The 24,772-nt window shown below is 39.5% G+C and overlaps 1 protein-coding gene across 1 annotated transcript in view; it reads left to right on the plus strand.

Annotated features, from left to right (window-relative positions):
• LOC149224091 (uncharacterized) overlaps positions 1-24,772 on the plus strand; it is a 107,337-nt gene that overhangs the window by 35,068 nt on the left and 47,497 nt on the right. Inside the window, exon 4 of the mRNA XM_089385998.1 lies at positions 414-510. Within this exon, the coding sequence (XP_089242124.1) occupies positions 414-510 (97 nt within the window). The remainder of the gene's footprint in view (positions 1-413; positions 511-24,772) is intronic.

Raw genomic sequence — 24,772 nt, forward strand, 5'->3', positions numbered from 1 at the left:
TTGAGTACACATTGATGCTTCTCTTTCAACTCTGTCAATCATCCATTATCAGAAATCAAAACTATGTTTGCTAGTTTTTGGTGGTGTTCTAAGCAGCATTTCTGACATACTGTGAAATGCTCTTAATGGTTATGTTGTTGATTTGATTTATTTTTCCTTTTGAATAATTTACATATAATTCCATCTGAAGTGAAAAGACTACTACCAATTCATTGTTCAATTATTTGCAAAATCCAGTCTCAGTAGGAGATTTTGTACAAAGTTATTGCTGTTGTAGACAGGCTTGAATTTAGTTTGCCTCAATTTCCTTACCATCATCATGTGCTACCTTGTAAATTTCATGAGCAGCAATAGCTTGAAACGATCATGTGGATGCATGTTAATTCTTGTCTTTGTGATCATTTGTGGTTCAGGTGAAATGGAAATTGATAAATCTGGGGAAGGAAGTTCAGATACAGATGTCACAGAAATGCTCCATGCTTGGTTTTCAGCAGGCTTTTATACGGCGAGGCAAGTTTAACATTATTGCATGATAGGTTGTCTACAATTTTTTCTTAGAATGCCATTTTCTTGGGATTCTTCCTTTTCTTCTTATGTAGGATCCGTCTTCTTCCAAAACTTGTTTTTTTTTTGTGTATTGATGATGCATGTTTTGAGAGGTTATAACTTATAGTGGAGCTACAGTCAGATGGAGATACAAGAGACTTTTTGTGAGAAAAATCACAGAAGAATGTGGATAAAGAATGCAAACCATAATATATTAAAAAAGAGAAGGATGTGCATTATTAATCATAAATATGGTATTGATGTCAATACACAAGGGAGGCAATGTCCTGTAAGAAAATCCTATACAATTGTTTTATTAGTTTATCTCTAACCTGATCTAACACAACTCTATTTATGACATGTGACATAAGTCACTTAATACTAACCTAAAGTACATTATAACTTTATTGTATGACTATTATTAAAGATTATTTTTAATTTATCACCAAATGAACAAAAATGTTGACTACATGACATATAATTGGCATTGCTGATGCATCATGCAATGCAAAACACCCTACCAACCACCTGATTAATAGCTAGCTCTTTGGCTGGTTGAGAGTCAATGTTGCTGAATTTTTCAGGCAATATACCATGGATGTAGAAGCTGATTTCTACTTTAAGAAGCTGTCATCTTCTACACCTCCATACCAAAGTGTTATGAAAGTCTCAAACGAGGTCTTTCAAGCCTAGTATAATCTGGAACAACTGCCATCCACACCTACAACCTGCACCTCCTGTAGTTGAACCACATCACCTTTGTCCGTTTGTGCGGCCTCTTCAAATCCATCCCTCAATCATATTGTTTTGCCATAGTTGGGACTAATTTGGATACATCCAGTGAATCTGACATTCCACCTTCACATCTTCTAGCCTTCCACTGTACCCTACATCACTAGACCATGAGAGCTCATCTTTTGCTGCATCTTCAAGCCTTCCACTTACTCCTGTGTAACTGGATTGTGCGAACTCTGCTTTTTTTACACCTTAAAGCCTTCCAACTCCTTCATCAGTGGGTTGTGGGAGCTCTTCTACCTCTTGTGCTCCCTGCACAGCATCACATGGTCACTGCTCAAGCCTCTGCACTTTGCTATCTTTCATGTCTGCTGATTTGTCAGCCTCAAACCAGTCATCATCAATCTGCAGATCAGAATATTCACTGCTCCAAAACAACCTCATTTATGCAAGGATCCACCAATGTCTATGCTTTCCTTTCATTAACATACCCAACAAATAAGAGATTTCTACAAGCTTTGTCATCATAAGAAAATTGAATCAAAGATATTAAAATGTTTTAACTTTGGTTTCACCATAGTATTCAAAAGTTAAAACTGGAACCGGTGACTGGAGTGGTCCACCTATCAAACCAGGTTTCAAACCGGAACCGGTCAAACTAGGACTGGTCAGATCTCAATGAACTGTTCTTTAAAAAAAATACATGAAATAATTAAATTTTAATGGGAAAAAAACTATTTTTAAGATTTAAAACCATGATTACAAACTAATAAAGACAAAATGTGCAAAATTTTCTCATCAATATACCATGTAAAGGTGAATATATCAAAATGGCACTGAGTGCAATACCTATGAGCGACAAAATACATAATCAATGAGGCTCTAAATGGCCTCTAGAGACCAAAAATAATGCTACAAGCCATGGGGCCACTGGCCTACTACAAGTCTACATATCAGTGATCAATATGATCACTTATCATCATCAAACTTAGTTGGCCGTGTCCCCAACTTTTCAACTGGTTGAGTCAGAAACTTCTCAGCTGGTTGAGTCTCAAACTTATGAAGTTGTTCTTCCCTAATATGCCCTATTGCTTCATTTGGTGCTCTACATGGCTTTACATGGCCTCTTATCCCAACAAAGTGTTGTATCAACCTGTAAATACCCCTTCCTTCAATAGATTTTTGGCAATATTCGCAAAATATTTTGCCATCAATCATATCACAATGAGCCCATGTAGTATCCTTGGATTTTGGAGCGATGGTGGCTACTACTCAGCGCAAACTCTCTGTTGTTCCACTAATATAGTAAAAGCTAAGCACTCTCCAAGCTCAAAAAAATTCCAAATGAGTTGTGTGAGGCCAATGATGTTGAGAAATTTAGGGGGAAACTAGATTAGGTGATTTCTCTTCTTTGATAATTGCTTGTGATGTATTTTTACTTAACTTGATTATCTTTTTCTTTCACTTTATTATTAGTATTCTCTTCATCAAACGACTACCAAACCATAAAGAACAATGAGACAAAGGACACAAGATATAGGCGATCAGCTAGGGCCAAAACTGAGAGTAAAACCCACAAGAATTATTTTCTTCTTATAGAATCTTCAGTTGACGAATTCCAAGACCTATGACCCTTAACGAAGACCCTCCATGACCAAGTTAAACCTTTCTTCCTTAACGAGCTTTCCTTCGAGCAACTTTTGCAATTTCGACTTGCCCAGCAGATGCTTCTGCAACTTCGACTTGCCCAACAAATTCTTTTGGAACTTCGACCCAACAGTGTCTTCCTAGCACTTTAACTTTCCTAGCAACTTGCTTGAGTTAGTGTGCTAATGAGGTTGAGTTCCTTCTTATTAATAGGCTTTTGAGGGGTATGAATTGCTTCCTTTAGGCCGACTTGTCCACTTGTGTAGGCCAACTTGATGACAAGGTCTTGGAGGGTCTTTTGACTCGAATAAATTTGTCTTTTCAATGTGTAATATGCTCAAAAGGTTCTTTCATACATGACAATGACTCATTTGACTTGTAGACTTAATGACAAGCCCTAGAAGCACTTAATGGGTGCTTGGTCTAAAAATAAATTTCCCTTGAGCATGAAACCCATGCCTCAATATTAACAATAATAAATTTATTTTTTACGTTACATCAAATACATAAAATCATGATTACATATGTCATTATGAGGACTGGACTTAGTTAAATATTTCAACACTCCTCTCAACTAGGGAGGTATTCATAATCCATACAAGGTACTTGTACGTTCTCAATCTGAAGAATTCTCATAAGAAGAGTTAGATTGCTAACCCAATTGTTTGGCATCATGTCATCCAACATTGTCACATAACCAGACCTTGATTAACAACTCTATCTCTCCATAAGATCAGAGCACAATGCTGGCGAGACCAATGACTTATAGACACCATCATCATTGTCTCTCAAGGTACATACCCCACCTGGGTGTTCACAGAGTATGTCCTTCCAAGACTATTCTTATCTTGGATTCCCAGTCCTCAAAGAATATCGATCCTCTTCGACTACTCTTATCTTGGATGCCCTACCTCATCCTCAAAGAGTATTAGATGCCAGATGCTTACCCAATCCTCCATTCTTTCTTCCCAAAGTGAAGACAATAATGATGTGTCTACCTCTCCCTCTCTATTAAGGAGGATATACCCATTCCTATAAAGGAATGTACCTATTCCTATAAAAGGAATGTACCCAAGATCCCTCTTCAAAGACTTGTCCAAGGTCCCTCTTAACCAGGGACTTGCTTCCAACAACTTTCTGCTATAGGTGGAGATCATGGGACCATCAACTGCTTGCGGGGTTCCTTCTTTCGATCTCATGAAGTTCGTCTTCAGCATTATGGAGCCTTCATCTTTTGTTGGACATCGACCATTCATCACTTTCCTTCACGAGCCACATCGGTCATGTCATCCTTCTCTCTGTCGGAAAGTGATCCTCTAGTCCCCATCTGACTTTTTCCTCATACAACTACCTTTTTCAAGTCATGTTTCCTCCAGGATCTTTCATCCAACCACATGAGTGCTAGTTGTAGGTGACATCTACAACTCTTTTTTCAGTAGCCTTGTATCAACCCATCCAAATGTTGTTCAACAATAAAAAATGAACATCAAATCAAAGTTACCTTTTGTGATGGCCTCTCATCATGACATCTTGCTTGCCTGCAACATCCTGCACATTCATAAACACATCTCCAAGACTTCATGTGTCAAGGGTCTTCTTTCTTTTACAGACCTTATCAAGGTCTTCATACCTTCTATGGAGATGTCATGTCTAATTCTTTTAGTCATCGAATGTTGATTTCCTTCCCTTATGAGACCATAATTGCAACTTTTCGATCTCTTCTTCCTTCCTTCACATATTGCTTCCCCAGAACTTCTTGACAAAGTTCCTTCTTCATGATTGTCAACCACCTCATATTCCGTATGAAGACATATTATGTTGATTTCATCTTGTCAATATGTGAACCTTGCTTTCATGCATTTTTCAAAGGAAGAGATCCTTGATCATGCTCACAAGGTGGAGCATTTACCCATGCTATCAACAACTATATGATGACATGACTTAATTTATCAAATACATACATACCTCTTTTCTCCTTTTGGTCATCTAGACTTCCTTCGCCCACTTCCTTTCCTTGATTGAAAGTACTTCAATCAACTTGACCTGTTGCACTTCCTCCTCCTTTCATTTTTTCTTATCAGGTTCTTCCACTTCTTCGGTGATATGGGCTTCATCCCTTCCTCTTTTGTTGTTGTCCTTGAGTTTAGGACAATCTCTCTTGTAGTGCCCATATTCATGACATTGGATTTTTGTCATATTCTTCTTCTTCTTCAAAAATCCAAGCATTGGACTTTGTCATATTCTTCTTGTTCTTTTTTTGAGGACCAAACTTCCCTTTTTTGCAATCATGGCAACAAATGCTTGGACTTGCTCGTTTGATCCTACATTGCTTTTTACCTTCAACTTGGTTTCATCAATTTTACACAATAACCAAAGTTCACTGAATGGGGTGGCTTCCATCTTTCCAAAGATGCTAGATGTGAAGTTGCCCCATTCTTCTAGAAGTGCATTGAGCACTATGGTGGTCATTTCTTTGTCGGACATTATTTCTCCCAACTCTTGTAGTTGGTCTCTTATTTCTAATACCCTCATAAACTATGAGGCTATTCCATCTTCCTTTGAGATCTTCATTTGTACAACTCATTCCTTAAAGATATCACTTCTCCTATAGTACTTATGGAGAACAATTTAATTAACTTGTCATATATTTCTTTTGATGTCTCTAACTTTGATACATAAGGTATGCGATGATCCTTGATGGATTCTATGAGAATCCTTTGAGCCCTTACATCCCCTTTCATATACTTTGCAAGAGGTTGAGCTTCTTCCTTTGGAAATTTAGTGATTGTACCCTTAACATGTTCAACGACTTCATTTTCTATGAGTATCAAATTTGCCCTCTTCTTCCATGCAAGAAAGTTTGATGGCCCAACCAATTTGTTGCTTTCCTTGCAAAATGAAGTCATTTTGATAGCAGATTCAGTGATAAATGTATAGGTACTTGTCCAGTGAAGATGTTCCTTGCTGACAATATCTTTAGCTTGATGCCTTATTGATTTAGATGATGATGTTGATAATATAAGATGTCTTCTTGATGAAGATGTCTTCCTTCAAAAGTGATCCTTCAAAGAGAGGGAGATCACCTTGATTCTTTGATGATGATGACTACACTTCTTCTTGCTTCCCTTGGATGTATAGACTTCAAGATGCTTCAATGAGTTTAAGTGGAGGTAAGGTTCTGTAGATCTTTTCTTTGCGATGATGATGTGAGTTTTTCAAGATTGCTTCAAGTATATAACCCTTCTTTGGATGAGCTAGGGTTTTGAGGTCTTCTTCCTTTGAGATGTGATGATCCTTGAGATGAATGGTCCTTCTTGATGATTGATGCTCTTGATGATCTTCTAGTGCTTCGGCCCTTGAGTGTCCTTCTTTAAGTTGCCTTTCCTTGTCTTGTCACCTTAGCTTTGATACCATGTTGAGAAATCTAGGGGCAACTAGATTAAGTGATTTCTCTTCTTTGATAACTGCTTGTGATGTATTTTTACTTAAATTGATTATGTTCTTTCACTTGATTATTATTAGTATTCTCTTCATCAAACAACTACCAAACCATAAAGAACAATGAGACAAAGGGCACAAGATATAGGCGATCTGTCGGGGCCAAAACCTCTCCAACTGAAAGGAAAACCCACAAGAATTCTTCACTTCTTATAAAATCTTCAGTTGACAAATTCCAACATCTATGACCTTTGACCAAGACTCTCCAAGACCAAGTTAAACCTTTCTTCCTTAACGAGCTTTCCTTCCAGCAACTTCTACAATTTTGACCTCCTAGCAGATTCTTCTGCAACTTTGACTTGCCTAACATATTTTTTTCCAACTTTGACCTACCCAACAAATTCTTTTGCAACTTCGACCTGCCCAACAAATCTTTTGCAACTTCGATCTGCCTAGCAAATTCTTCTGGAACTTTGACCCAACAGTTTCTTCCTAGCACTTCGACTTGCCCAACAACACTTCGACTTCCCAGAAACACTTCGACTTGCCCAACAACACTTCGACTTGCCCAACAACACTTCGACTTTGACTTGACCAACAATAGTAGAAACCCTAACACAAGAGAGAGAGAGAGGCCCGCAACAGTAGAAACCCTAACACAAGAGAAAGAGAGAGGCCCAAAATTTCGATCTTGCTTTTCTTCTCCTTTTTCGTCCTTTTCTAGCTCCTATCTTGAGAAGATCAAACTTGTCCACTTGTGTAGGACGACTTGATGGCAAGGTCTTGGAGGGTTTTTTGACTCTATTTTGACTCAAATAACATTTTATTTTCAATATGTAACATGCCCAAAAGTGTCTTTCATACATGACAATGACTCATTTGACTTGTAGACTCAATGACAAGCCCTAGAAGCACTTAATGGGTGCTTGACCTAAAAATAAATTTCCCTTGAGCATGAAACCCATGCCTCAAGAATAACAATAATAAATTTATTTTTCTCACTACATCAAATACATAATGTCATGATTACATATGTCATTATGAAGACCGAACCTAGTTACATATTTCAACACTATCTTGTGAAATTTTTTCAAGTCTATGTTAAGATTCTATATGAATGAAATAGCACAGGACTTAGACTTATGCAAATATGAATTTTCTGTCATTTTAGAGTAATTTTTATATTTACATAGATACTATAAATAGCTCACGAAATGAAGAATACACTTGAAATATAGGGGTAACTTTATGACTATGTTTTCAACATAATAACTTTAAAATCAAACGCTAATTTAAACAAGTATGGGAAATGGATATGTTTTTAAATGCTAGACTTGAAAAGGAAATATAAACTAGACATAATTTAATATTTTCCTTTAGATTTCTAAGTACAAAAAGAGAAAGGTTTGGGTTTTTGTGTATTAGAAGACAAGTGCCAAATCCTAGGGCTTATGCGGTCAAGATGAAGAATTTCTTCGAAATGGTCTATTTTCTCAAGGGATTAAAGCAAAGAGACTAGGGCCAAAGATTCAATAGTCGCTTATCTATTCTAGTTGAAAATAGGAATCATGACGTTACAAAGAAGGGGTCTGAGAAGGATTACTTTCAGCTAGCAAAATCAACGATAAGTTATCGTGCATGCAATATTCCTTTCATGTGGTAGAGTGAGTTTACCCTTCAAATGGATCAATTTGCTAGCTTATGTCGGAGACTTGACATTCACATCCAATCTTGATGAACAATTTTAAGAACTAAGGGAAAGAACTTACTTGCACTGATGCCAAATTTCCGCAAAAGGAAGATATTCAACAAAGTGTATTCTCAAATGCTTATCAACAATGAGAAACAGTGTGAGGGGGAGTCTCTTATATAGAGAGCAGGTTCAACATCTTCCTATGGTATCTTTTCTCTTTAGATTTGGCCTAGGAGATCAGGTAAAGGACTTACCTCCAACTAACTATATGAGGAAAAGGTCAAAAATACAAAAACTATCCAAGTAGTTGTGCCACAAGTAGAAGATTCTCCCAAGAGAGAAGATGTCCCTATTGAAGCTAGTGGTAGCTTTAGAAGGTCTTCTACATAGGCTTGGTGTCTTAGCATGTGGAAGACATTTATTGCCTCTTCTAGGTGCTTTTTTGGTGGTGTAAGTGATTTATATCTTCTTTCCTTAGTCTAACTTAGGAAAACTACAATAATTAAAGTCAATTAATTATTATGGACTATTAAGTCATTTTCTATGGAAAAATAATTTAATTATATAAGTTAGAAATAATGTCAACCATTGATCTCTAAGATCATTTGGAAGGGAGATTAGGGTTGGGGATTTGGACTTAACGACGATTATAAAGGAAGCCTAGGGAAGAGGTGAGAAAACATAGAACTCAAATGAGTGAGTCATCACGAAGAGAGCCATTTTCTCCAAGTGCGAGTGGCTTAGTGGAGTGAAGTGCAGATAAGGGGAAGTATGACTGGATTGAGGGCAAATCTAGGAGGTTGAGTGGAGGAGATTGCAAGGCTGAGTTGTTGGGGGCCAAGTTTTCGTAGTGTGCAATAGTGGCACACAAGGAGGGCGCAAGGCGATTTTGTTCACTGAGAATTTGGGCTGATTTCTTTCGGAGGTTGATTTCCTTGAGGTCAAATTCATTTAATGGGAGCAACGTTATAGGTTCTGGATATTTTATTTCTCCTTACATCTTTGTGGGTCGAAAAACCCAGATTTTCCAGATTAATAGATAATGGAGAATTGTTGTAGGTGAATTATTTTTGCTATGCATGATTGATCTCTCTGATTTAAATTCCGTCACATATATTTATTTATGTAATTTAAAAATACTAGTGATTTTATTTTTCAGTAATTCAGTGTTTGTTTGGGTAAATAAATAAATTGTTTGGGATAAAATAAATTGTTGGGGATAAAATAATTTTTTATGAGAAATTATGTTTGATTGTTATTTGAAATTTAACATGGTATCAGAGCATTCTAGATGACTTTGAAAGAGAGATTTGAGATGATGAGGGTTTGTAGCAGTGAGTTTTCCTTTTTGTAGCAACGAAATTATTTTCTTAAAATTTTGTAGTTGGGCTTTGTCGCTGTGGTCAATTTGTGAAGATAACATCATTGAGTAGTTTGCGATATGGAGACTGGTTGGATGGGCCGACAAATTTCAGTTCCTAGAAGAAGCAAATTACCATGATTCTGACGATGAATGGTCTGTGGGATATCGTGACTCGAGACATTCAAGTTCCTTCAGATCCAAACCTTGTAGCGAAGCATAAGGTCAAGGATATGAAAGCAAGCTGCGTAAATTTGGACGGTGTGAGGGATCACATAATTCCTCACATATCAGGGAAAGATATGAGAAGATAGATGGGTAGCTCTGACCAGTCTTTATTAGAGCTCAAATGAAAACATAAATATTGTGCCATGGAGAAAATTAAACAACATCAAAATTAGCAGATCTGACATCTTACCTCGTGCGGATCTAGCAAGCTGGCTTTGATGAGCTTGCAACTGTTGGGTAGAATGAATTATTCAGAGCTAGTGAAAGCTTCTCTGAAGGGTTGTGTTAAGCACTGGATCACCTTTGTGGATAGGATCCTAGCTAAGAAACAACTTCATGATTGGAGTTGGTTGTGGGATGACTTCGTCCATAAGGAAATCTGGGAGAACTCATTGATCGAAGGACAGTGAAAGGGTGTTGAGGAGAAATATGTGTTGAAATATGTAACTATGTTCGGTCTTCATAAATATGAAATGTACTCTTGGTTCTTGTATATTGTAAAAAGAAAGAAAAAATATTATTATAATTATTTATGTATCATGGGTTTCATGCTCAAGGTCAATTTTATTTAGGTCAAGCACCCAATGAGTGCTTTTAGGGTTTGTCAGAAAGTCAAGAAGTTAAATGAGTCTTTGTCATATATGTAAGATCCCATTGGGCATATTGTATCATGTCAAAAGAATTTTGGTAAGTCAAAAGGAGTCAAAAGACTCCCTCCAAGACCAAGTTGGCCTACAAGGAACAAGTCAGCCTCCTAGCAGTGAAGTCGCCTCATAAAGGGTTGTCTGAACTCCAAGGGAAGTCTATATATAAGAGATACTCGACCTCACTTGAAGTATCATCCAACACATTCGTGGAAGCACAAGAAAGACAAGGAATAGCCAATGAAAAAGAGGAGGAATTAAAAGAATGAAAAATGAAGGATTAAAGGGACTGTTTTCAGGAATGAATCTCCCACACGTGCGAAATTACGGGCATCAATTGATTGCAGCAAGATCAAAAATTACAGACACCTTAGATAGCCGAAGGTTGAAGCTCAAAGGAATTAGTTTGAAGGTCGAGTTACCAAGGAGAGAGGAGATCTTCTAGCAAAGGAGAAAAGAGATCTATACTACCATATTTCCCTTATGTGCAAGCTAGGGTTTCTGTCATAAGGGCCGAAATTACAGTTAGAATTGCAGGTTCAAAATTTTTGGTCAAAGGAGAAAGTTGCAATAGTGAGTAGGCAAGTTTGACTTGGGTTAATTTTGTGAGAAGCAAGTTCATCAAGAAGAGGTTTGACTTGGCCTTGGAGGAGTTTTTGTCAAGGGTCATAGGTCTTGGAATTCGTCATTTGAAGATTCTATAAGAAGAGAAGAATTCTTGTGGGTTTTCCTCTCAAGAGGAGAGGTTTTGGCTCTATCTAACACCCTACATTTTGTGTCCTCTTGTCTCATTGATCTTCATTGTTTGGTAACTGTTTGTTGATAAAAGAACCCTATAATAATCAAGTTAAGAAGAAGTTAACTAGAAGCATATCAAGTTAAGTAAAAACACATCACAATCAATTATCAAAGTAAGAGAAATCACCTAATCTAGCTGCCCTTGATTTCTCAACATGGTATCAGAGGTAAGGTGACTACAACAAGAAGCAACAACCTGAAGATCATATATTTGAAGAAGAATACATATGGGCCAAGCACAAGGAGGTCATTAAGGAAAACTAAGAAGCATCAACGAGGACCATTTGTCTCATCACAAGGATCACATCATATATAATGAACACAATTTTGAAGAAGAAGAATATCTAAAGGATTTTACCTCCACTCAAAGAAAGGAGGGCTCTCCATTTTGAAGCACCTTTGGAAGCCTCCACCTTCTACATTATCATCCAAAGAAAGGAAGAAGAAGCATTGCCATCATCATCAAAGAAATCAAGGTGATCTCCCTCTCATTGAACAAAGGATCACATCTCACTCCTACTTGAAGAAAGAAGGTCATCAAGGAAGCAATCTTCATCAAGCATCTTCAATAGTTAACATCATCAAGAAAGCATCATGTTGAAGATATCATCCTCAAAGAAGCATCTTCACTTGACAAGTAAGTGTTTTATATTTTTGTGTTTCAATCTATAATGATTTCTCTCTATAAGGAGAACAACAAACTGGTTCGGTCATCGAATTACCTTGCATGGAAGAAGAGAATAGATTTGATCCTTATAGAAAATGAAGTGAGTGAATATGTCAGAGGATCAACCACCAAACCTTCTCAAGAGCAATCTCAAGCATTGTCAAAGTACATGAAAGGAGAAATTAGGGATCAAAGAATCCTTATTGAGTGAATTAAGGATTCCCTCATCCCTTATGTAGCAAAGTTGTAGACAACGAAAGAGATCTATGAAAATTTGGTAGAAATATTCTCTGTAAGCACTGCAGGAGAGATAATATTTTTAAGAACCGAACAATACAAGATGAAGGTATCAAAAGGAGTAGCCTCATATCTTATGAGGGTATTTCAAATAAGAGATCAACTACAAGAACTTGGAGAAATAATGTCTGATCGAGAGATGACCACCATAGTACTCAATGCACTACTTGATGAATGGGGCAATTTTGTATCTAACATCTATGGGAAGAAGGAAACCACTCCATTCAACGATTTGTGGTCATTATGCAAGATTGAGAAAACTAGATTAAAGGCGAAGAACGAAGTTGGATCAAGTGAACAAACTCAAGCATTTGTAGCTATGGCAATGAAGAAAGGGAAGTCTCGAAAAGGATTTCAAAAGAAGATCAACATGTCAAAGGTCCAATGCTATGGATGTAATGAATATGGGTATTCCAAAAGGAATTGTCCTAAACTCAAGAAGGAGAACAAAAAGAGCAAGGAAAAGAATGAAGCCCATATCACCAAAGAAGTAGAAGAACTTGAAAAGAAGAAGTCAAAGGAAGAGGAAATAAAAGACCTCGACTATGACTGAGATGACATTATATACTTAGTTCTTTTCAGTTTGTAGAAGATATAAAGTCATGATAGAAAGCATCACAAGTATGATAGGATGCATCATAGAGATGACATCATCATAGAGGCATGGAAAGATAGCCAAAATAGAAGTTCATATGGTTGAAAAAGTCATCTAGCAAAATAGAAAGATAACATTTTGTCACACCTCATCTTCATTAGAAAGAAGCATTTGCAGAATGAGGATCATCAAGATCCTCCATTGAAATCTTTGTTAAAAGGTTCACCTCTACTTAGAAGAAGTGTCTCGTAGATAGTCTACATTCCACCTTGTGTGGGCTCCACAGTGTTGAAGGATGATGGTATGATGACAAAGATGTGTAGCATGCCATATTGATTGAAGTACTTTCATCTTCAAGCAAGAAAAGGAAGCTGCCTGAAGGAAGTCTAGATGGCTACATGAAGGAAGAGGTATGCATATATTTGGTAATAGATAAACAAAGTCGTGTCATCATATGGTTGTAGATACAATGGTTAGAATGCTCTATCTCACGAGCATGATGAAAGAAGAAGAAACTCTTCCATTAGAATGATACATGAAGGCATGTAATGTGCCTTGAACTCCTCTACATATTGACAAGATGAAATCAACATAACATGACCTCATGGAGAATATGAGGAAATTGGCAACTATGGTTCCTATGATGAAGGAACTATGTATAGAAGATCCCGAGGAGGCCATATGCGAAGAAGGTGACAAAAGAGTTTGTGAAAGATGTATCTATAGTCACGTAAGATAAGATATATAATCAACATCTCACAACGAGAAGGATTAGCTATGTCATCTCCATAAAGAAAGGTGTGAGCACCCTTGGGAATGAGTGTTTTGGAGATGGATTCATACATATACAGGATGCTGATGCTGCTAGAAGTTGATGTCATGACGAAGGGCCATCATAAAATAGGTAACTTTGATTTAATGTTCATTTTGATTTTTGAGTAATCATTTGGTTGAAACAAGGCTACCGAAAGAGGGTTGTAGAAGTCACCTACAACTAGTACTCATGATTGGATGGAAGATCTTGAAGGAGACATGACTTGCAAGAGGTAGCTGTATGAAGGATAGCCAGATGTGGACTATAAGGTCACTTCTCGATGAAGAAAAAGGATGACATGACTATTGGTTCAACACTATGTTTCGTTGAAAAGGAATGATGGAGAAGATCGCCTATGCCCTATGAAGAAGTTCTCAAGGAGGACGGCTCCGTGATAAAGAAGTTGAAGTTCATGACATGATGCCGAAAGGAGGAGCTACACAAGCAGCTAATAGTACGATGATCTCCACCAAAGAGCAGATAATTGCTGTTGATAACAGGTCCCTAGTTAAGAGGGAGCTTGGGCAAGTCCTTAGGTAAGAGGGAGCTTGGGCAAGTCCTTAGGTAAGAGAGAGCTTGGGTATATTCCTTTTATAAGAATGAGTAAATCCTCCCTAGTTGAGAGGGAGAGATAGACACATCATTCTTGTCTTCATGTCATGAAGAAAGAATGGAGGATTGGGTATGCATTTGAATTTCGATACTCTTTGAGGATAAGGTAGGGCATCCAATAGGTAAGAATAGTGGAAGAGGAAATTCCTTGAGGATTTATTAATCCAAGACAGGAATTGTCCTAGAAGGACATGCTTTGTGAACATCTAGATGGGGTATGTGCCTTAAGAGACAATGTGATGGTGTCTGTAAGTCATTGCCTTGCCAAAATTGTGCTCTTATCTTGTGGAGAGATAGAGCTATTAGTTAAGGCCTTGCTATGTGACAATGCTGATTGGTATGATGAGATGCATTGATGTAAGTTGAATAAATAACTTCTGAGATGGCTTACCATTCCGACTCTTCTTATGAGAATTCTTCAGTATGAGAATGTCCAAGTACCTTGTATGTGTTATTAATACTTCCCTAGTTAAGAGGGAGTGTTGAAGTATGTAATTAGGTTCGGTCTTCATAAATATGAAATGTACCCTTGATTCTTGTATATTGTAAAAATAAAGAAAAAATATTATTATTATTTTTGTAGCATGGATTTCATGCTCAAGGTCAATTTTATTTAGGTCAAGCACCCATTGAGTGCTTCTAGGAGTTGTCATAGAGCCAAGAAGTCAATTGAGTGATTGTCATATATGTAAGACCCCATTGGGCATATTGTATCATGTCAAAAGAATTTTTGTAAGTCAAAAGGAGTCAAAAGACTCCCTCCAAGACCATGTCGGCCTACGAGGAACAAATCAGCCTCTTAGCAATGAAGTCGGCCTCATGAAGGGCTCTTCAAACTCCAAGGAAGTCTATATATAAGAGATACTCGACTTCACTTGAAGTATCATTCAACACATTTGTGGAAGCACAAGAGAGACAAGGAATAGCCAACAAGAAAGAGAAGGAACTAAAGGAAGGAAAAACAAAGGATTAAAGGTTCTGTTTTCAGGGCTGAATCTCCCACACGTGCGAAATTAGGGCATCAATCTTATTGCTTCAAGAACATAAATTGTAGACACCTTAGGTAGTTGAAGTTTGAAGCTCAAAGGAATTAGTTTGAACGTTGAGTTACTAAGTAGAGAGGAGATCTTCCAACAAAGGAGAAAAACGATCTATTCTACCATATTTCCCTCACACTGCAAGCTAGGCTTTTTGTCATAAGGGTCGAATTTGTAGTCAGAATTGCAGGTTCAAAATTTTTGGTCAAAGGAGAAAGTTGCAACAACTAGAAGGCAAGTTTGACGTGGGTTACTTTTGTGAGAAGCAAGTTCATGAAGGAGAGGTTTGGGTCTTTGAGGAGTTTTTGTCAAGGGTTTCGTCATTTGAAGATTCTATAAGAAGAGAAAAATTCTCGTGGGTTTTCCTCTCAAGAGGAGAGGTTTTGGCCCTGGCTAACAATCTACATTTTGTGTCCTCTTGTCTCATTGATCTTCATTGTTTGGTAGTTGTTTGATGATGAACACTATAATAATCAAGATAAGAAGTTAACTACAAGCATATCAAGTTAAGTAAAAACACATCACAAGCAGTTATCAAAGTAAGAGAAATCACCTAATATAGGTACCCTTGATTTCTCAACAAGATGAGCTTGCTCTTGTTGCACAAGCGAAAAAGGGCAAAGCGAAGGCCAAGCATAACCAAAGTGGATGAGGATCTTCACAGAACAAGAAGGAAAAGGACATGATCATAGTTAAATGCTTTGCTTGTCACAAGTTCAAGCATTTTTCCAGTCAGTGTCCAAACGAGAAGAAGGGAAAGGGAAAGATTGCTACAACAACTGTTGCACAAATGGAAGAGATGTTAGAGAAGTTTGAGAAAAAAATCGCCTTAGTGTCTTGCCTTTCTGGAACCATCACAAGAGGTGTCTAGTTTGTGGACAGTGGAGTGTCTCATCATATGATGGGATCTTGAGATGTCTTCACAAACATGACCAAGGGCCCCAGGGATGTACATGTGGAGGTTGGTGACAAGGCAAATTATGCTGTAGAAGGCACTGAGAGTATTGAGTTTCAGATGGGCTCAGGTGGCATCAGGGAGGTGAATGAGGTGTTATATGTACCGGGGTTGGAGAAAAGTCTCCTTTCAGTTTTGGTGATAGAAGGCAAAGGATTAGAGGTCAGATTTATGGGAGGTGAAGTGGATGTTGGGCCGAAAGGGATTGCTCTCAATAAGAAGCGGGTGATTGGAAGAAGGGAGAGGGATTTAAATCTATTGAGAGGACAGTCGGTGAAGGCTCTCATACCTGAGAGTGACAACCATAGCGAGATATGGCATAAGAGGTTGGGACACCTACACTAATGAGCTTTACCAATGTTGCAAAGGATGGTTATTGGTTTTGTAGAGATTAGGGTGGAGTAGGATGCAATGTGCAAAGGGTTTGCCCTTGGAAAGCAGGCCAAAGCTACATATCCTCATAGTGAGACCAGGTCTAAGAGAGTACTAGACTTGGTACACTCATATATTTCTGGTTCTATGTTTGTAATATCGATCACATGGTCCTTATTCTTTGTGACATTCACAGATAATTATTCTAGGAAAACTTGGATCTACTTCATGAAGACTAAGGATGAGGCCTTCGATCAATTTCAGAAGTTCAAGGCTCTTGTGGAGAACCAAGCTCGTAAGAAGATTAAGGTGTTGAGATCGGACAATGGCGGTGAGTATACCTCTAATGAGTTCTAGGATTTTTGCAGGGAATCAAAATTTAAAAAGGATCTCACAGTACCTTACAACCTTTAGCAGAATGGGGTTGCTGAGAGGAAGAACATGACGATAATGGAGGCAATGAGGGCAACGATTTATGATCATAAATTTCCTATGTTTTTGTGGGTTGAGGCCTGCAATACAACTGTGTATCTGCAGAACAAGAGTCTTCATAGGATATTGGAGGACGTGACTCCTGAGGAGGTGCTTACAAGAGTGAAACTTGATGCGAGCCATTTGCACATAGTCTAGTTTATGTCCACATTCCCACAAAGAAGAGGACTAAGCTGGAGCCCTTGCCAGAAAAGGGCATGTTGTTGGGCTACAGTGAGGTCTCAAAGGCCTTCTGAGTCTACATTCCAGGACAGAGGAAGGTGATCTTGAGTTGGGATGTCAGATTTTATGAGGGCAAGACTCTTGGGAGATCTCACGAGGAGGAGGCAACAATGGTAGAGGAGTGGGAGTGAGAGGCCCCTAAGGCTAAATAAGGATCTGCAACACTAACAACAAGCACAAAGTCAATGGATCTGGAGGATGAGATGGATATTCCTTCGGAGGAGGCTTAGATGGGTTGAGCAAACCTTGAGAGATGCTGGGGAGCATGTGGAGGATCCTAGCAACACTTTCAGGTAGAGTAGACCACCTGCCATATTTTCCGGTTATTTGGAACTATCGAGCAATGTCAACGAGTTTGAGCCTTCCACTTTAGAGGAGGCTATAGGTGAGCAAGCCTGGAGGGATGCCATAATAGAGGAGTATATGTCCATTATGAGTAATGATGTATGGGATATAGTGCCCGAGACTGGAAGGAAAATTTGTGGTCACTTCTCGATGGATCTAGGAGATCAAATATACAGCTGATGGTAGTTTCAAGAAGTATAAAGCAAGGTTCGTGCTGAAAGGGTTCTTCCAGAAGGAGGAATTGGATTACAAGGAGACATTCACACTTGTCGCCATATATGCATCCATTAGAGCAGTTATGTCCATTGATTCAAAGATGGGGTATAAGATACATCAGATGGATGTGAACATTGCTTTCCTCAATGGGGTGATTGAGGAAGAGGTGTATATTGAGCAACCTCAGGGCTTTTGAGGTGTATGGGAGAGATTCCCATTTATGCAGGTTGAAGAAGGCCCTTTATGGGCTAAAGTAGACCCTGCATGCATGGTATGCTAGGATTGATGGATGTCTTCTTGGTTTTGGCTTCACAAAGAGTGAGGTGAATCCCAACTTGTACTATGTACATGTTGAGGGTGAGCTGTTCGTCGTGGTACTTTATGTGGGTGATCTCTTCTTGACAGGATAGGAGAAGCTCGTAGGGATGTTCAAGGAGGATCTTGCTTCAGAGTTCGACATGGACATCAACTTGATGCACTACTTTTTGGGATTGGTGGTGTGGCAACAACCAAGAGAGATTTTCCTTGGATAGGGAAACTATGCAGTTAAGATCTTGAGGAGGTTGAGGATGGAGAATTGCATGCTTATGTCTACGCCGATGATCAGTAACCTGAAGAAGTTGAGTGCTTCTGAAGGTGAATTAGTGGATCTCACACTGTACAAGCAGCTGATAGGTTCCTTGATGTATCTGGTGAACGCTAGGCTGGATATGTGTTTTTTCGTGAACATAGCCAAATCATGGTGGTGCTGAGACAATTTCATTGGGTGGCAGCGAAACATGTGCTAAGGTACTTGCGAGGTACAATAGACTTTGGACTGAGATATGTTAGAGGTGGAGGAGTGGAGCTGCAGGGCTACACAAATTCTGATTGGGCAAGAAGTGTAGTGGATAGAAAGTCCACATCTGGATGTTGTTTCAGCTTGGAATTAGCCATGATCTCATGATTCAGTAGGAAGCAACAACTAGTGGCACTTAGTTCAGCAGAGGCATAGTACATGGAAATGAGTATGGTGAGTTGTAAGGCTGTGTGGCTTCGCAAGATGCTTGTAGGACTATTTGATCTGCAGATGGGGCTTGTTACCACTCAAACTAGCAGGGGTCCTAGGAGGGGATCCTAAAGAGCAACTACTAGCTCAAGGGGCGACAATGGAGCGATAACCCACTGTCACCCTCAGCTAAGGCTCTCTGCTCTTTACGAACTTTCACCGATGGGAGGAGTCACGGTATGAGAGGAATCACAAGAAAGGATGGATCAAGGATAAGATATGAAGCGATTCCTAAAGCCTATTCATAAGAGAGGCTCAAATAATTGGCTTGCTTGCTTTGAAAGCAAGGTGATTGGATCTCTAAGAAGAGATATAAGGATACTTAGGCCTAGGGCTGGGGGATATGCCTTGTCAAGGGTCTTTCTAGGCCCAAGGATCCTTGTGAAGAAATGGATTTTATGTAATCCTTGTGGAATTTGAGTTGTGGGACCACAAAGAACCCAAGTGAACCCATATTAGGTCAAGGGTATGGAGTTGATCAATCAAGGAGGGGCTTGAACTAATTAGGGAAGAGAATAGGACCAAAGGACTGATCTTATTTTGAGATTTAAATGTAATGATCCTAATGAGGAAATTAAACCAAATCAACCTAGGGTAATAATTGGTCTTATGGTAGGGCTTGCTATATCGGGATTCCACTGTCAAATTTGCCTCAAACTTGGAGGACCTCTAGAGGAAACCCCAGTGCAGTAGTCGACCAAAAATCGATGTGTTTGGATGACTACAAGGAAACTTGATTAATGCCCTAGGTGACCTTCTAGGGTTAGGCCTAGAATTGTGAAGAGTGAAGAAAAGAAAGATAAATTTGACCACCAAGAGGATGCGAGGATCAATGCGTTGCTTAGGGGGTTTAATGGAGTCTGGATACACCTAGATCGAGGAATTTTGTGAGCCATGCAGCCCTAATTCACCTTTTCTAGCCTACTCAAGGGCAGTGACTAGGTTATTAGAGATTTATATTTCAGATTTGCCAAAGAGATGAAGTTTCGAGGTCTTTCAACCTAAGAGGTGCCTCTAGGAACATTCACCCAATCCTTCAAGAGTGACGTATGCATTAAATCACTTTTTTAAAGGTCCCAGCAGAATTTCGCATTACATTAATCCATACAAGAATAATGATAACAATATACATGCATTTGGCAAGTAAGATAACAAGAATAGCATTAAAAGTCTACTTACATGAGAGAGAGAGAGTATATCCATTCATCAACTTTGCATTAGAAAGAAGCTCCAAAGACAATAGCAAAAATCCAAACATCATAATGCATCAAGAAACTCCAAAAATATTCATCCTAGCAAAAAGTGCGAAAATCTCTCAAGAGATAGTAATCCAATCCAAGTGATGATGAGAGGAATGAATGAGCCTCTCATCAATTTATGTCCTCTCTAAAGATTTCGATTTGCCTAATTAGGCCTAATTAAGCCCCAAATAATAAAATAATGTGCAATAACATCCCTTGGTGACAAGCCCACCAAGATAGCTCAATAACATAAAAAGAGGCCTCTTAAGAGGGCAGTATAATCAACATAATGAGTTGTTGGGCCATTGAAAAGGCCTAATGAAGTCCAAAGCGTGCCATGGTGAGAAAACATACTTTAAACATAGTGTACAAGGGGTTGGCACCTTGATATCTAAGCAAGTCACATGTGGTGTCCCCAAGTGGGTGTGGGGGGCGCACTATGACATCTTCATGGGTCTTCAAGTGGATCGATAATGCTTGTAAACCATCTGTAAGGGCTAGGATGACGACATAAGCCCTCCCTTTGTCTCCTACAGTGAGACACATCCTCATCTGAACCCTGGAACCTCTGCCAAGTGTGTGGTACAAGTGTGGTGCCGATTGGGCACGGTGGTCTAGGTGCATCGCCCTCATCCAAATGGTGGAATACGAGCAATCACTGAATGGCTCTGGAGATCCATGAAGTACTCTTTGCTATGGTGCAGGCCCATGGCTCTCAACGCTCACACTACAAGTGCTAACGTGGCCCTCTAGAGGGCTTGGACTCCATATAGGGAGACCAAACCCCAAATGGAGACCCACTTGCAATCTTGCAGAAGATTGAATGTGTCCCCTTTCGCTCCAATATAACGAATCATTAGATTAATAAAGTAAAAGAGCTTACAAATGATGGAATCAAGTGAGCAATTCATGGTGGCATGACCTTCCCTAGTGGGCTTTAGCGTGTGTAGGTGTCTCCAAGCTCAATAAGGAGGTTAACCAAGGACTCTATTAGGTGGTTTCAACCTTTAAAGGGGGTGACATGTCCGTGGTACATCCATCAATGGGCAGGTGTCATGTGATATAGTGATGGAATGGGGTGGGAATCAGGGGAAGGATCGAGGCCACATGTCAGGGTACAGGGGTAGCTATAATGAGGGAAGCCCACAGTTGGGTACATGAGTGTAGGAGGGAGAAAATCGTGGTACATGAGTTACCTCGACCTTTGTTTTTCCACCCTTCTTCATATGCCTTTTGTCTTTAATTGATTTTTCTTCATAACTGCTCTGGGCTCCATGGGATGACAGTATGGTGTGTAGGATACAACAATAGATACCCCCTTTAGGTGGGGCAGTTCATTGCCCACCAGGGGTTGGGACAATCATGGGTTCCTTAATGATGGAGGGGGCTCATCTAGGGCCCATAGGAACCAGGGTGATGGCCATGGATAAGGGGTAGAGCTCATGTTTGGCTTTTGCCCACGTGCTAAATTTGTATGTCCCGACCATCTTTTGCATTTTATGGTACAATTTCCTGTTGAGAGTGGCCAAATATGCTTTTCTTTTCTTTTTAGCTGCATCAACCTCCAAGGCATCGTTCCAGGCCCGACCCAAGGTGTGGAAAAGGGGAGGGGGAGGCTAACTCCTTATGGACCCAATGGAAAAATGTGGGCCCAGATGGGAAATATGATGAATGGGGTTGTAATGAGTGGAAGGGGAGTGATGTATATGGTTTTGGGAAGTGGTACCATGCAACCGAAATCAAGGTTTCCCATGTAGTGCCATCCCTAAAGCCTAGTAGCCAATAAAGGAGATCCCACAGGACTAGAATACAAGGTTAACCATCAAAAGGGTATAGGAGACAATAACACGGCCCTAGCCCACTCTTTTCGCCAAATCCCCCCACCCGTCCTTGCCCAAAAATATTCATGACAAGTAAACAAAAATAATCAATCACATAATGATAAGCCATACCTTCGGGGTTGGGAGGCCCACCTTCAAACATACGATCATAATAGATGGGCGAGGGACCACATGGCTGGCTCAGCGGGCGGAGAAAATGGCACATAGAGCTATTTGGGGTCTGCTGGTTGTCGACTGAGGACCATCTAGGAGAAATTTTTTCTCCTATGGATATCACCGACTATGTGGTGGGTAATATGGCCAACAAGAATTCATTGTGATAATCAGAGTTGCATTCAACTCTCTGAGAATCTCGTGCTTGATGATCTGTCCAAGCACATTGAGATCAGATATCACTTCATCAAAGACAAGGTCTAGAGAAGTTCTATGAGACTGTAGTACATTTCTTCAAACAAGTAGGTGGCAGATGTTCTCACTAAGCCTTTGGTGAAAGGGAAGCTTGTGAAGTAACGCGATAAGCTGGGGGTGGTGGAGAATCCCTTCCTTGCTAGGAGAGAGTGTTGAAGCTAGTGGTAGCTTTGGAAGGTCTTCTACATAAGCTTGGTGTCTTAGCATGTGGAAATCATTATTTTCCTCTTCTACTTGCTTGATGGAGTAAGTGATTTATATCTTCCTTAGGAAAAGTACAATAATTAAATTCAATTAATTATTGTGAACTATTATGTAATTTTTGAAAGATAAATTATTTAATTATTTAAGTGACTTAGATATTATCTCAACCATTGATCTCCAAGATCTTCTAGAAGGGAGATTAGGGTTAGGGATTTGGGCTTAATGAAAATTATAAAGGAAGCCTAGCAAAGAGGTGAAGAAACACAAAACTCAAGTGAACGAGTTGTAGAAAATCCACGAAATTTTGCAACCGCTGAGATGAATAGTCTAGAAACTACTTTCTTTTCATCCTGACACAATTTCTCTTTTAATTTTTTGCAGTTGAATAGGCACGAAAAATAACAACAATCACACAATACAAACCAAATGTTTTTCTAGGGAACCCAACTGGGAAAAACCCTCTTCTTGATTATTGATGGAAATTGAGCAATAGATCTCTTACAAATACAAATTGTTTCAATCTGAAAACAAACTTGTTTTCCTGCCTTGGACCAGGCTTGAAACCCTTGCAAGATTGTTGATCCTTGCCTCTTAAATTTATGTGCACTTTTGACCCCTATTTCCTTGCGCTAGAGCTCCTATTAAATAGGGATTCTTCCTATTTTTGTGTGCACTCTCCAAGAAAATCTGCTCTTTATCAAACTCACACAAGCCTCAACTCACAAGCACCAACTTGTGCTCTCTACTTCCTTGTCTCACCAACTCGTGCTCACAAGACAATGGATCAAATTGTGCCTTTGTTCCTCCTTTTAAAGTAATTCAAATGGCTAAGTTTAGTGAGTTTCTAATTAAGGAGTTTGCTTTTGTGATTGATCAAGTGAACTAAGTTAACTAACTCACGCAACTCGTCTTATCTCAAATCAAGGACTTGAGACTGAAACACGTTCTTTTCCTCAATTAACTTGCACTAGAAGACTAATAATTCGACCTTCCACTTTAACACATCAGTTAACTGCTTCATAACTCCTAACTTTTAGGAACAAATCCTAAATTATAGGAATTCACCCTAACTTATAGGGAACTCGAGCATGCTAAGGAGAAACTCGTTGTGGTTCTTTTGATTAAGGCACAAATCAAGGAATCCTTTCTTGCTAGCCTTTTCAATACTCCCTCTTAGTGAGGAAGGTGTTCCTGGAAGAACCTCGTCCACTTGGATTTGTCTCCAACACTACCATGGTCTCCATTGTTGCAGCTGCTCCCGGCGCACTAGAAAACTTCCTTGATTTCTTCTGCAGAACCTGCATTGAAGCCATGCTCTGTGAGTCCACAACTTTAGTGACAAGTTCCAAGTACCCTGTGTATCTTTTTGGCTACTTCTTAATGTTGTGAGACTCAACTCTATTTTGATCTCCCTTAACCAAATCCTCTGCGCCACTTTGCTCGAACTCTCCATATATTGGGAGTCTCTGACTGAGTGGCTGCCTCCACTTGCCTTGGGCTATGGCCCTCATTATCATCATCCTACTGGTTAGCCCAACTGCCAACTAGCTTAGACTAGAACTGAGATATCAATTGAGTCTCCATCTTGAGAGCTCTATCCTGCTTTTGCTCAACCACCACTTCTCTACTCTGAGCACTTCCGGCCTTGCTGCTCAAGGCTGCTCCCTCTGAAGGCATGCATCTCCAGCTCCACAATCTGCCACTATTAGTGAACACAACTCCTTTAGGTCATTGATCTTTGGCCCAAACAGTCTGCCCTCTAGCTGCTCCTTTGTCCATCAAGGATGCCAACTCATAGGGTCTTCAACCTGCCCACTACTTGCCTCATTGTTGCTCCACAAAAGACAAGTCTTAGGGCAATGGAGGCTTCCCACTCTCACTGTAGAAGTCCATCTCTACACAGTGAACTAGGGCTGAATACTAAGCCCTCTTGGCTGCTTCCTTTTTCCCTTCAAGGATCAACCCCGAGCTTCAACAATTCTACCACTCCAACCAGATTTGATGTCCTTCTCAAATGCTGGACTTAGGGCACCAAAGACACCTTCTAACTGCCCTCCAACCAGTACATAAGATGTCCACCAAAACTGTCCTAAATCTGGTCTCAAACACCTAGCAAAATCATTAACTACATAAGGACATACATACCTAAGAAAGTATCCTTCTTTATCTTGTCTTAACCTCTTTGGTCTATGCACTTCCTTTTGAATTTCAGTCCTCTGGTTAGGGTACCCTGTGGCACTACAAGCATGCTCCTACTTGGTTGAATTTCCCTTCTATCCCTACGTAATTCCCTTCTTAGAGACCCTGCCTCGTGCAC

The sequence above is a fragment of the Pinus tabuliformis genome, chromosome Q, assembly GCF_031772625.1.
Source record: "Pinus tabuliformis cultivar Carrire ecotype Pingquan chromosome Q, CPIR1, whole genome shotgun sequence".
In the NCBI taxonomy this organism is placed as follows: Eukaryota; Viridiplantae; Streptophyta; class Pinopsida; order Pinales; family Pinaceae; genus Pinus; species Pinus tabuliformis.